This window comes from Temnothorax longispinosus, chromosome 4 (genome assembly GCF_030848805.1).
Source record: "Temnothorax longispinosus isolate EJ_2023e chromosome 4, Tlon_JGU_v1, whole genome shotgun sequence".
NCBI lineage: Eukaryota > Metazoa > Arthropoda > Insecta > Hymenoptera > Formicidae > Temnothorax > Temnothorax longispinosus.
In genome coordinates, this window is record NC_092361.1 from 564,013 (window position 1) to 578,457 (window position 14,445).

The window sequence follows — 14,445 nt, forward strand, 5'->3', positions numbered from 1 at the left end:
CGCCGTATATCGATAATCGATACATCGCTGCGCAGGCACAGCCTGCGCATATCGTAATCGTCGTACTTCGTGCCGCCTTCGTGGCTTCGTGCTCCGTACTCCGTATGTTCCATTCACCATTCCTTGGTGCTTGTTTCCCTCGTTTCGTTCGGTCGGGTGATTTTTCGTCTCTTTCGCGAGCGAATATCTCACGGAACCTACACGTCTTGCACGCCGGCCACGGCTGGAAAGTAAAATGACGGAAAACAAAACGGAATTCGTAAGTATACCCACGTATCACGGTCTCCTGACCCGCCTGAGTCGATCCTAACCTCTATTCTCTGTTTGCAACGACTGCGCGGCGTAAAGTCCACTATTTTATTCGCATTAATCGTTTCAAATCTTGTCTAATTAATTCCTTCTAATTCGGGAGATGATGGACGTAAGATTCTCTCGACTCTGAACTTGTGAGATTGAAAAGAATAAATGTGTATTTATACTACACGTGATTGTGTGCTTACATGGCTGCGATTATCGTTATAAACATATTTTATTTAATATTATAAGTATATAAGATTATAATATTATAAGTGTATCTTTTTTATAGCAAGATGCTGTTAATGCACTAATATTTGTAGCTTAAAACAATCAATAGACTGTAGAAAGTCAATAGAATCTATGTCTTCTCTATGTAGAGATTTTATTGTCTTAAGTATCTATTGAAAAGTGCCTAGATAGAAAAAGTACTTAATATGAATTAATATTCGAATTGCTGAAGTTGTATCCGTTGAAATTCTTTTCGCAGGACTGGGGGAATGAAAAATTGCAACGTGCTCAGAAGACCGTCGACGAATCGCCATATGACTTGGAAGCATGGAGCATACTTATAAGAGAAGCACAGAACAGACCTATCATAGAAGTGAGACCAGTATTTGAGAAACTCGTTTCAGTATTCCCGTCGGCTGGACGTTATTGGAAAATTTACATAGAACAAGAGGTAACTGGTTATATCAATGTTTTTGTAAATCATATAACTATAGAAATTGTTTCAGTAAATCATTTAACTTCGTAATATAACAAAAGATCTTTTATGCTGTTCTATTTCAGAAACGCACTTGTAATAAAATTTTAATCTGTACATTCCTGTTTGTTTCTCTAGATAAAAATGCGGAACTTTGAAAAGGTGGAAAAGGTATGTTAATGTTAATTCTATGAATTTGTATGTTTAGTATAAAGTTTACACACATATATTTATGTATTATTAATTAAATTAGCTCTATTCCCAAAAATATTTAAAATGACACATAGAAAACTCCGTTTATGCAGGTAAATAAATTAAACATTGAGATATGAAACACGAACTGCTTAATAAATTAAAGTATCTTCAAAACGAAATTAGTTTCTTTTGTTATAATTAAAGTTGCTGAAATTTGTGTCCATTAATATAAAAAAAAAATGATTTTATATAATTTTTTCTCTTGTTATATTAATTGACTTAACTCATTAATCAACTTAATCACAATATAGGCGCGTCTTTTCGTTGTAAAGTTAACTCTTATCATGAACGCTATTTTTACAGAATGGATGTTTCTATTTTGTTTTGCTGTATAACAGGCTAGAATTTTAGGATATTACTAACATGCAACGTCCGAATATTATCATATAATGTGATTCTAAGCACTTTGCATATTATGTGAGGTGAATAAAAAGACTATTTCACCACAAACCAATTATTTCATTGATTAATAATCGATCTTTTTATATATTTGGGAGGTTGTTTTCTTTGGCCATGATATCATTTGTTGTATAAAGTTTATTTGAAAGTAGTAACTGCTATTGTAATATCCAGAGAAGACAACTTTCTGAATGTAATAGCCTTATATTCCTTCCTGCAATATATTTTATTTGTGCTTAAGACGTGTTAAATCGATACTAAGTCGATTGTATATGAATATTATTGCAAACTGAATGGCATAATAAATAAGATTCTAGAGCTATATTTGTATAATATCAGATCCTCAATCAAATCACGGTACATTGAGGAATATATTTTATAACATTGTTTTATTCAACCATGAATATGGAAAGTTCCACTCTATACCTTCCCTTTCAGCAATATCTGAGAAAATCTGATGAAAGCTCAAATATTGCGATAACCTTTAGAAGTAGCATAAGGTGGTGATATATTTAATCAAATAATTTTAGATATTTAATTATTTTTCTTTATTTGTTATGCTCTAGTATATTTTTAATATTAGTGCATTCTCTATAATCACTTTATGCTGCTTCACGTTGTCTTAATTTTTTTATAAATGTCTTGGGATCACTCATTTCTGGATCCCACATAGGTTCGTTCTTATATAATTGGCCCCACTTGCAGAAAATAAATAAATTTTTCATTTTGTGGGGCTTTTTTATGTTATATAAAACAACAAATATATTTTATATACGAAACATTAATATTTCTCTCATTATTGCTAATATAAATCAAATATTTATATAATAAACTATTCTCGATTGATGCATTGGTGCATTATTATTTATCCCAAACTATTGTTATTAGTGACTGTATCATTAAAAATTTTCTCAATAAATTCTGCCTGTTATTTTCTGCGATATATAAATGTACAATTTATCCCGTGGTTTACATTAGAATTGTTTAACTATGTGTATAAATAAAACTTGCCTTTATGGGTAAGTAACTTGGTGGATATATATACGTATATATCTTCCTTTGGGACAGAGCTTGTATATGAAGTCTTATATTTACGGCGTCCAGTTGCTACGATACATTTCTAAAATCTCTCTTTTGTCTGACAGCTTTTCCAAAGGTGCCTCATGAAAATATTAAATATTGAATTGTGGAAACTATATCTTTCTTATGTCAAAGAAACGAAAGCGAGTCTAGCTACGTATAAGTAAGTACATGGAAATGTTTTGTCTTAAAATATATAATCCTGGTGCAAGTGTAAGCATCGTTTATTTTTTTGTACCAAATTGACATTACGTTAATTATTTTTTGTACCAATCAATATTACGTTAATTATGCAGTTTGAGAGGAAAATGTTTATCGGTTTTTTTTTTACTTGTTTTTAAGATAAGAGAAAATAATTGTGATATTTTTTAGGGAGAAAATGGCACAAGCGTACGATTTCGCATTGGATAAAATTGGCATGGACATACATTCTTATAGCATTTGGAATGATTATGTCATGTTTTTGAAGAGCGTTGAAGCGGTCGGTTCATATGCGGAAAATCAGAAAATCAGTGCTGTACGAAAGGTAATACGCTAAAATACTTTCGACTATTTTATTATAAAAAAACAATTAAATTTAATATTTTACGAATTATTTAAAAATAATTTTCAACGAATATTATATTATAGGTTTATCAACGAGGCGTTATTAATCCCATGATAAACATGGAACAATTATGGAAGGATTACATGTCGTTCGAGCAGAATATTAATCCAATAATCGCGGAAAAAATGGCTATCGAAAGATCTAGGGACTATATGAATGCAAGACGTGTCGCTAAAGAATTGGAAGCAGTCACGAGAGGTTTGAATCGGAGTGCACCCAGCGTTCCTCCAACTGGTCATCCCGAAGAAGTTAAACAGGTACTCTATGATCTCTCTTGTCATATTATTTTTTTATTATTAAAACCAATTTTCAGTATCAATTGCAAATTGCAATATATGCAAATACATATATATTTATTTAATGCATTCTTATCGAGGTCGAACTATGGAAGAAATATATCGCGTGGGAACGTAGTAATCCTCTAAGAACAGAAGATACATCGCTGGTCGCTCGGAGAGTCATGTTCGCAATCGAACAGTGTCTCTTATGTCTGGGTCATCATCCTGCGGTATGGCACCAAGCGGCGCACTTCTTAGAGTTGAGTTCGAAGATATTGACAGAGAAAGGTGACGTGAATGCGGCTAAGAATCTCAGCGACGAGGCTGCTACCATGTTCGAGAGAGCGACAAACACACTGTTGTCGAAGAATATGTTGCTATATTTTGCACACGCAGACTTCGAAGAGGGTAGAGTGAAATACGAGAAAGTGCATCAAATATATCAAAAATTTCTCGATATACCTGACATAGATCCTACTTTGGTTGGTATTTATGTATGTACTTGCGTATTGAGTAATTATGTTGATGACATACTAAATTTTTTTCATCATGCAGGCATATGTGCAATATATGAAGTTTGCGAGAAGAGCCGAAGGTATAAAATCCGCGAGGACAGTATTTAAACGAGCACGGGAAGATATAAGATGTAAACATCACGTTTACGTTGCCGCTGCGTTAATGGAGTACTATTGCACTAAGGATAAAAACATAGCATTCCGTATATTTGAATTAGGATTAAAGAAATTCGGAGATAATCCGGATTATATTCTATGTTACATAGATTACTTGTCACATTTAAACGGTAAGAAAATTATAGAGTTTCTTTTATAAGTGCTGTTCTAAATTGCTTATTATATGTGTTATTATTTCATATTATTGCAGAGGATAATAATACAAGAGTCCTATTTGAGAGAGTATTATCTTCTGGCTCTAGCTTAGAGCCAGAAAAATCAGTGTACGTATATATATCATACTAAAAATTTTACTACGTTATCGTAAACTAAAATTTTTGATCGTTTTGCAATGATTAATTATTTCTTACAGAGATATATGGAATCGTTTCTTGGAGTTTGAATCTAATATTGGCGATCTAGCTAGTATCGTCAAAGTCGAGAAGAGACGAAGTGCAGTATTGGAAAAGGTTATTATTTTTGTCTCAGATATAACTTATTACAATACGAGAAATAATGTGCAACTATCATTTAAATTATTGTTTGTCTATTCTGTTAGATTAAGGAATTCGAAGGGAAAGAGACTGCCCAGTTAGTAGACAGATATAAATTTTTGGACTTATATCCATGTACTGCCATGGAATTGAAATCGATTGGATATATGGATGTTTCTAGCATTGCTAGAAACTCCATTGGTGTTATACCCCGCGTACCTGATCCAGAAGAAGCGATCGCCGCTTTGCCCAGACCCGATTTGTCGCAAATGATACCATATAAACCAAAAGTCAGTCCTCTACCGGGTGAACATCCGGTACCAGGTGAGTTGTCGAATATATCTCAACTTATATTATATTAAATGTAGCTAGTAAATTATATGTGATCATGTCTATTGTTATTATGTCATAGGTGGTTCGTTTCCGTTACCACCAGCCGCGGCTCAATTGTGCACCATGTTGCCGCCACCTGGCTGCTTCAGAGGCCCGTTTGTTGCTGTTGATTTATTGATGGATGTCTTCAGTAGAATTCAATTACCCGATCATGGTACTTATTATCGTATTTATAAATTCTTATCTTTGAACTTTTGGTTAACGTGTTGTAAATAAAAATGAAAATTTACAGCTCCATTGCCAGTGGCGGATAACGGATGCGACACCAAGTTGTTTGATCTCGCGAAATCTGTGCATTGGATCGTCGACGAAAGTAACGACGGCGTGAGCATCGGATCGAAACGCAGGCGAACGCGTTTGGGTGGCGACGATAGCGAGGAGGAAGATTTACCGCCTCCACCTATAAACGATATTTATCGCCAAAGACAACAGAAACGAGTTAAATGAATGAGAGAAACGAATGACACATAAACGGTAGAAATATGTATGAATGGCCATGTATGATATGTATGGCGATTCATAATATCACAAATGTATTTTTATGATTTCATTTCTTACCACCCACTTGTTGGTGGAAGAAACAGACCTATCATTATCGTGAAACATATATCTATTTGTAAAGTTATTATAAATTCCTTATGTGACACCGTGCACAATATTTTGAGTACTATGTACTCAGAAGCTCTATCTATGCGTCCTTTGGTTCTATCCTCCTTCATATGTATACAATTGTTTATGGTTGAATATATTATTTTTTAAATAGATCGATGTGTGTGTATCGATTTATACAAAATACAAAAAGAAGGAAAATGGATACTGCCCGCAACTCATAGATAGGCAAATTTCTGTGATTTGTGTGAGATCAATCAACACTCTTTCAATTCTATCAGATCGAAATCGACGTTGTTGAAAAAACTATAATGAGATTACACTAAAATTATCATTGTACAAGACGATGGACGCAGTTTCCGTATCAATTTTGTTGCAAGTATTATCAAGAGATTGCATTTAATATTTTTACTTTGTGGAGAAACTTCTATGCCAATATTCATTTATAGGATGTATGTAATTTGTCGTACAGGACCAATAAACGATTAATGTGATACTACATTATCTCATCGCAATATGATCGTTGTGCATTTATACTCACATCCCATTTAAACTCTGCGTGCGATTAGAATTCTAAAATAACTTTGAAATTGTGGGTATATTGCCGTAAATCTGCCAAATCTATAAATATAGAAATATACATTTATACTATCTTGTTCGCCATTTAGAAATGGAAAATTAAAAAAAAAATTTGAAATGTAAATAGAAAATCACTAAATATACCATAATTGGTTCGGTTAGCAGATTGGGGATATTAACGCCTCAATGAAGTAAATAGTTCGTCATCAGCGCTTCTCGCGGGGATAAGGTAGACTTTGTTAGCAGGTACAACTTTACGATAAGGGTGCAATTAAACTTTGATCACTATTCCTAGTTCGAGTGGCTGGTAATGGCCCCCTTGGGTTAACGGCAAATTGGGCTGCGGGCTTCGAAAATAGTTAGCGTCCGCAGTTAGACCTGCACCGAAAACTTGATAAACGACCGAAATCTGTACGAAACCGCATCAGTTTGTCAACCGTTTCTACAAATTTTAGATACCATTTTTTAGAGAAAAAAAAATGTATTTGCCAAAGGATAAAAAGATGACACTAATGTTTAACAGGAAGTTAACGTACGAAGTATATATTCGTACGTATATTTTCATTCGTTTTTTATTTATTTTGTTTTTAAGATGGCATTCCACGATATTTTAATGATTCGGAAACATTCAATGCACACATCTGCGTAACCAAAATGCAAGCGTGAATAAATAGATGTTTTTAAATATATTTATATTTAATTCATAATAATGTAATAATTAATCATTCATAATACTGTATATAATTTTTTAAATAAAAATTTATATCAAAAGGGCGCGATAGCTGTTATATATATATTTTTCGGACAAATATCAATAGGAACTAATTAGCTAGGGACTAATTAGCTAATACTTTAGTTTCGTCATCAACCGCTTAATTGATTATTTTAAGTATTATTAAAGAATTATTTTTTGTTTCATTTAAATCGTAAAATTTGTTGTAAGATGAAAATAATTATAGGGTCTACCTTCCTACATCGTTTAACGCTTATTGAGGACAGACTGGGCAAACTTTTGAACGACACGGTAAACTCGCGGTTAACTATGGGGTATATTGGCCGCTTTATCGTCTTAATTACTACTGAATGAAGTGGATGCGACGAGCGCGGAGCGGCGAGGGGGTATCCAAACTCTCTATTACGCGCACATAAATCCTCGAGCGTTTGACGCGTAACTACGGCATACTTGCACGTCCATCTATCTTGGGTTGGGATACCTCGCACTTGTACTCTTCTGGAACCGCTTGCGCCATCGAGATTCCCCCTGATGAGCGTAACGTGTCCCCTCCTGGGAAATCGATGTTGCAGTCTCGGTATATGACTAATTTCGCCGGCTCGTTTATCATATTTCGATAAGCGCGATGTGATAACGTGTAAAAGAGAAATTTCGTCCTTCCTTTTTAATACATCGATATAAAAACGCAAGCATTGTCAATTTTGAAGTCAAACTGTTCTAATATTGATTGACTTTAACGTATAAAGGGCAAAATTAATTTTGGATTTATCAAAAGATATGTCATTAACATGAAGATAATTATTCTATGTATCGTTAATAAATTGCTAAATTATAATACATCCACAACCTACTACGTCGACAGCTATTTTGAGTATTTTTACACACGCTTGAATGTTTCACGTAAATTTCTTACATAGTAATGCTGTATTTTCAAGCGAATAGCAAACACGGAAATTCTGGCAAGCATCTGGAAACAGTGGAAACCGCAAGAGGTTCAGGTGTTTCAATGCGGATTCAATAACGCGCTGGCACAGTAGTTAAATATATATCCTTTCCGTGTATGCATCAGAAAGCTTTTAGTGTAGCTACAGGGAGAGATTATTTCCTGCGCGATAAATGAATTATTAAAGATTAACATACTAAACAGGTTAGATTGAATCATTGAAGAATTCTAGAGTGACTATTGTAATACAAAGATTTGTGGTAGCTTCAATAATTGATTCGATGTTATTCCAATAATTTTATTCTAAAATGATAATTACTTATTTAATTTAATTCTGATAATAATTATTTTATTATTACTTCAGTAATTACCAATGTAATTAATCCAATAATAATTACATTACAATATTATAATGCGCAAAAATACTATCATGGTTAATTTTCTATATTTTTATTTTTAATTAACCCCTTAATGCGTAATTTTTTGGCAAAATGGAAAAAAAATATTTTTTTATCCATTAAAATTAATAATTTAATGTAATTCCGCATAATAAACTTCACTTTTAGGAACAAAAAAGTACAAATATTAGGTAAAAAACAATATTTTAAAAATTAATTTTATAATAATGCACTCATCAAATATTGTACGTCTTTTTACTAAACATTTCTGACGAGCCGTCCGTCTGGCACCTATACTCATCAGATATATGCTTTAGTGTATTTTTCATGCTCTAGTTAACACGGATGCGTGCATCATGGTAACATAAAATAAAGTGCTGCCCGAGTTAACTCGAGCTTGCACAATTCTGCCAGTACCACTTGTCCGAGTTAACTCGGACTTGCGCGTTAAGGGGTTAAGGGATATAAATAAAAAGTGAGTTTTAGCTATCCTGTTTCATCTTCACAACGCGTATACATATGTGGAGCTTGTTCTTACTGTTATCTAATTACTAATTAAATTAAATTATATGTATCTTTAACTTTTTCAGAGTTTTTTTCAAATGTTTATTGCATTATCGCTCATAAAAATGTATATACATGGATGTATATGATGTGTAAATGTATGTAAATGTCCGCAGTAATAGAGCTCGGGTCCGTGGGTTCGCTAAGCCCAAATGACTGTGCGGATCAGTCATCCCTGCGGGAGTCGATTCGGAAAAAATAAAGGATTCAATTCCTCTCCTTAAATACCAGCTGGCTTAGTATCTCTTTTATGAGTTTTATGTTAAGATGCGTGATTCATTTCAATCTAAATAATTATTTTTACAGGATCTCAAAGCCTATAATAGGAAACAAAATTATTTAGCGTTATATACAGTAATTTGATTTAGCGTTTGCAAGTTACTTCAACTTTAATCATTGGCCATACTTATCAGAAAAGTTTCAAAAAGCAATAAATATATCAGAAAATATCGAGAAGAATATTCCCAAAAATTATCCCAAGATTAAATCCAAAAGATATTTTTAATTATGTCTAGAGATTTTGTCCGGGAAATCAGAAAAATGTATCATACGATATCACTGAAATATAATAAGAAATGTCCTCCAATTTATGTTCACGGCTGTGTTTGCATGTCAGTTTTCATTAATTTTGAAGAATTTTATAAATTACATTACATTACCTTTTAATAATATCATCGCCATGTTTCTCACAATGAAATCGAAGAAGAATGGTTCTTTAGATTTAAAGAAGTGTAATTGTCGCGATGTAAACAGCGTCTAAAATCTTATCAATAAAAATTAGAAAATTGGTTGTCCAGTAGGTTGCTTTCTCTCACAACTTTCTCTCAATAATTACGAAGTCGTATGCTGCAATCGAAATTTAATCGGAAGCTATCAGCGATTATATGTGTATGCAAAGTAATTCCTGGTCAATAATATTTATTTTATTACAATATGATCGCATATTGAATTGATGTCTTACGATATGTAGCATGCAAATCGACGGTCTGTGTTTATTGCGGAAACACGTTATATAATTTGTACAATGTGCGAATATTCGACATGATAATTTACGATTGCTTTACGATTACTTTTTGCGGTATATCTCAACTATGGTTTCCGCGAGCTGGAAACAGCTTCGGGATTACGTGTAATTTAATAATGCAAGCTGAAGCGCAGCGGTAGAGATGGATAAAAGCGCCGAATGGATATTTCGTATTCATATTTCATCCTGAAAGACGAATCAACGTGGACAGGAAGGTTTTAATCATTAAATTTACAGAGATGGAAGGGATTAAAGGTGATTATGAACAAAGGACGATTGTGAAATCACTATATTTAATTATTTGGCGGAAAGTTTTTGCCATTTTTGATTCACGTCGGCTACAAAGCCGATTCCCTTCCCTGGGAAAGTTCGGAAATAAAACCAGTATGGTACCGCTGATTTTTCTCCGTTTTCGCGACAGGGACACGAGAGAATTAGGATCTATCTCGCCATTACGTACGACCGGCTCGATTTACTCGATTCCAACTATCGGAACGTATATCGTCCCTCCGCGACGTTAACGAAGATTTTACAAACTGACGCCGCCATTAATTCTGCAAGCGCGAAAATTTAGGGAGACACGTCGGGCCCCGCTACTCGCCCGGGACGCGACTCGGGGCGGTCTTTGAAACTTTGGTTCTATCTCGGAGGAAGACAAATGACAAGAGCCGAAAGCAGCACCAGCTCCTGGCTGCTGCTCGCGGACCTTTCATAGGACGCTAACGCATAACTCTCGTACTTGGTGGTGTGTGCGCGGGACCACTCCGAGATAGAGCTCGTAAGAGTAATTTCTTCCTCGCATCGGTAACGACAAGACTAACAACGACCGCGATCATCCTCCCTTCGAACTTCTGTTTGAGGTAGACACTCTGCACGTCGATCTTGATTTTAGAATTGCGCGGAAATTTGTTTCATGGATGAATGAGAAATGCCATTCTTCAGGATAATTTAATCGACGATGAAATTTCTTAATAAAAATTGTATACTTTTCATTTCAATACAATAAAATTGTAATTTAGTTTATACTTTATAACATATTCTCTGCAAATTTATAATCCACGTGCAATCTTAAATTATCAACGAAAATTCGTGTTTTTCTACTCACCGCGATTAGGCACAAAAACGTTAGCTGATTTTAATTTGAATCGGTAATAACTGCTGCAACAATGTGTAACTTTGTGAATTCCGGAGCATTTCTTCGCGCGTCTAATACATCCGAGTGGCACACATATCGCGCACAAACTGCGCCGGACGGTGAAATTCTAAGTGCTGCCTAAAATGAATTTTACCTCGGTAAATGGACCGCTTTGGGGGTTTTAATTGAACACGCCGCCGGTTTATCGTCATCCCCCAGGTCGTATCGACGGCAATTTATTGTATTACTCGTATTACCCGCGCATCGCGCGCAGGCGGACAGATCTATGAGTGCGATAGCGCGCGCGGCTGTATTGCGCGGAGTGATTCAATAGCACTCGTCATCCGGAGGCGGCATCGTTATCCTCACAATGGCTATCTGAACCCACCTCGCGCGGCCCCGACCCACGATAATGGCATTTTGTAAAATGAACGGATTGTGGCTGTCGCCGTTGGAGGCCGAGCGCATCCCTCTCCGGTTCATCGAACCCCCCCATGCCCCATGCGATCGCGCCGTCGCCGTGTGCGAGGTCTAGTTAGAAAAATGCTCGGGCTGGAGGAAGAATACCGAGATATACATCCGATAGCTCGGGCACTCGGCAAAGCGAGAAAACTCTCGGGGCTCTCTCTTTCTCCACCCTTCGTACCTTTGCAGTTCCACTTTATTCCCTCTCGGTATGCATTATCGACGTAATAAACTTCCAGCGGATATTTATGCGAGATTGCCACGTTATCCTACGTGAGGGATGCTCATTCGCGCGGGAAAATTGCACCTCGGGACGACGGCTAATGTATTAACATGCGAAAGGCACGAAGGAAATGACCGGCGCGACGACGGCGTCGGCGGCGGCGGCGGCGGCAGTAGCTCGGCGACTTACTTTATGGAATAATAACGGCGCATTGAAGAGATGATAATATTAGTCGCGGTCGAAGATTTACGGGCGAGCGCAATTGGACGATGTAATGTAATGTAGCTCTGTGCAACGAAGGGATTAATGAAGAAAAACCGTGACTTTTCTCTCTTATTCTCCGCCATCTCTTTTTCCCCGCCGATTCATAATATTAACGCTATATCTCTTTGTTATGCTCGCTGCGTCAGATGAATCGGATAACGGATAATGCTGTACTTGTCTTAATAAACTTTCACTTGTTCGCTTTACCGCTTAATCCTTTGCGATTTAGCGTTTCAGTTTTATAAGACGCGATCCCCTTCACCAACTTAATTCATATTTCTGCAGTGGAATTTTAATTACTACCGCTAGCGTGAACTTTTTTTTTCACCGTCTCATTCGTTGTAAAAGTGAATGTATAATTTAATTTGGTTGCAGTTCATTAGGGACGCACAAACGAGAGATATGGTGAAACTCGTATCCCACACTAACGTACACGGTACAGATATGTTTTTGTCAACTCCACTTGCGTGAAGAGAGAGAGAGGGAGAAAGAGAGAAACGGAACGTCAAGCGATATGCATCGCTGGACACTAACTAGACATTCAGCTCTCAGCGAGGAACATGTGGAAAAATCCTTTAAAAATTCATATTTTTTGTAAGTAGCAATCTTGATGCGTTTCTCATATACATACGATTCAAATCTTTATCAGGACGAGCGAGAAAATCCTGATAAATGCTCGCGCCTGTACTTATTCGTTTCCTGCATCGACATGATAAATGATAACGCGAAAGCCGCAAGCAGCTAAGCGTATATACCTGGCAAATCGCGTGTGTTTATCACGTGCACGCACACACACACACACACACACATGCGCGCGCGCGGCGCATACGATGATTCGTACAATGCGTCGCGAAACAATAGTGTTAATTACACGGACCTCGTCTAATTCAAATTAGGCCGATATCCGTGCCGTTAATATTAATTATTCCATCCTAATTGCGCATATTCCGTTAAATTACCGACGCAGAGCCCTGCAAGCGATGACGCGCGTCTCCGCCAGCGGATTCATTTGTAGTAGCGTTGCGCGATATTTATGCACCGAAGTCGCGCAGCGGGTTAATACACAACTTCACATATCCCCGCGCGCGCTCGCCGACGATGTCGTTGAAATTACGATCGAGGACGCGTGCGTTGCGCAGAGATGCGCGCGTTCTAGGCTTAATTTGTTCAAGGTACCGAAGCGCAGCAGCTCGTTACGAATAGAGACAGATACGAAATGGGAGCGCAATGTGATGTGGCTGCTGGACCAGAGTATACTGCCTGGAGCAAGTTATATTATACGAAATGATAATGGCATGTTCAAGCCGAGTTTCATTACGCGGTTATGTATTGATATATGTCTGTGGGGTCAATGCTCAAGAAATTAGACGAAATTTAGCGCCGCAAAAATTTCCGAGACTTTTTCACAAACAAATTTAAAGTAAATTGCTATTGTTTAATTTTTTGTTAGCAATATATTTAAGTCAAACGCGAATTTTCTATTTTATATAGGAAAAATCAAGTATCGTCGATTTTCTCGTTAGTTGTATAGTTGAAGCAAGGTTCTTCGAGCAAAAATGAAAAGTTCGGGTAAATTATAAAAAATATTTATATATAAAACAATAAAATTACAATAAAAACCAATTTAAAATTAATAATAAACAAATAAAAGATAAAAAGAAGTCACAAAATAAAATTTTCATAAAAACTATTACTTTACGTTTTATGCCAAAATGTACAAATACGAGGACAAGTTCTATAACAAGTAAATCTACCTAAGTGATACATTCTCCGATTTCTTTTAAATTTGGCACAAATGTGAAACTACGAAAAGTTTTGAATGACACTAAAGTATCTTTCTCCCCCTTTTTGAGACTCTTGAGACTATGTTATTATTATTTCTACATTTTCATGCATAGAAGTCTAGTATGTACGTTCATGAACTCATAAAATGAGCAAAGTTCTTTAGATAAAACAAGATTCGTGAAAACGAACTTTTGTGATTGCAGTAAGATTTACAAAAGTTCACTTAACACCACTTTCAAATTTACACGATGATAAAGGTAATCTTGGTTCTATTTTGTATCGATTGCAATTAAATCTCTGCTATGGAAATATCGATTTTACATTGGCCAAACAATCTATATGCAAAATGGTCAAATTTTAATACCCCGTATAACGTGACTGAGAAAATTCGAGCTGTCAATTGTTTCTCGACTGAAGTATTTCTGTTTTTTCAACGAATTTTTAATCCCTTCCGGAGTCGAACGTCTTTCGCTTCAGCGATACAAACTGTGCAACGAAAAATAAGGTCAAGAGCTCCATCTCCGTTGTTTAGGCGTACGATCACGA

At 35.9% G+C, this 14,445-nt stretch overlaps 1 protein-coding gene and 1 long non-coding RNA gene across 4 annotated transcripts in view; one reads left to right on the top strand and one right to left on the bottom strand.

Annotated features, from left to right (window-relative positions):
* The window catches only part of LOC139812376 (uncharacterized), a 149,541-nt gene that overhangs the window by 46,276 nt on the left and 88,820 nt on the right, over nt 1–14,445 (bottom strand). The window lies entirely within an intron of this gene.
* Su(f) (cleavage stimulation factor subunit su(f)) lies at nt 51–6,285 on the top strand. Of its 2 annotated transcripts, none has more exons than XM_071775452.1 (13): nt 51–259; nt 785–976; nt 1,139–1,171; nt 2,800–2,897; nt 3,107–3,260; nt 3,365–3,598; nt 3,718–4,113; nt 4,175–4,421; nt 4,502–4,574; nt 4,664–4,760; nt 4,850–5,108; nt 5,197–5,331; nt 5,410–6,285. In XM_071775452.1, the coding sequence occupies exons 1-13, from the start codon at nt 236–238 to the stop codon at nt 5,622–5,624; spliced, it is 2,157 nt and encodes a 718-aa protein (XP_071631553.1). In that variant the 5' UTR covers nt 51–235; the 3' UTR covers nt 5,625–6,285. The 2 variants fall into 2 exon arrangements, with proteins under 2 accessions (XP_071631553.1, XP_071631554.1); XM_071775453.1 differs by having other exon boundaries at nt 52–259; nt 3,718–4,101.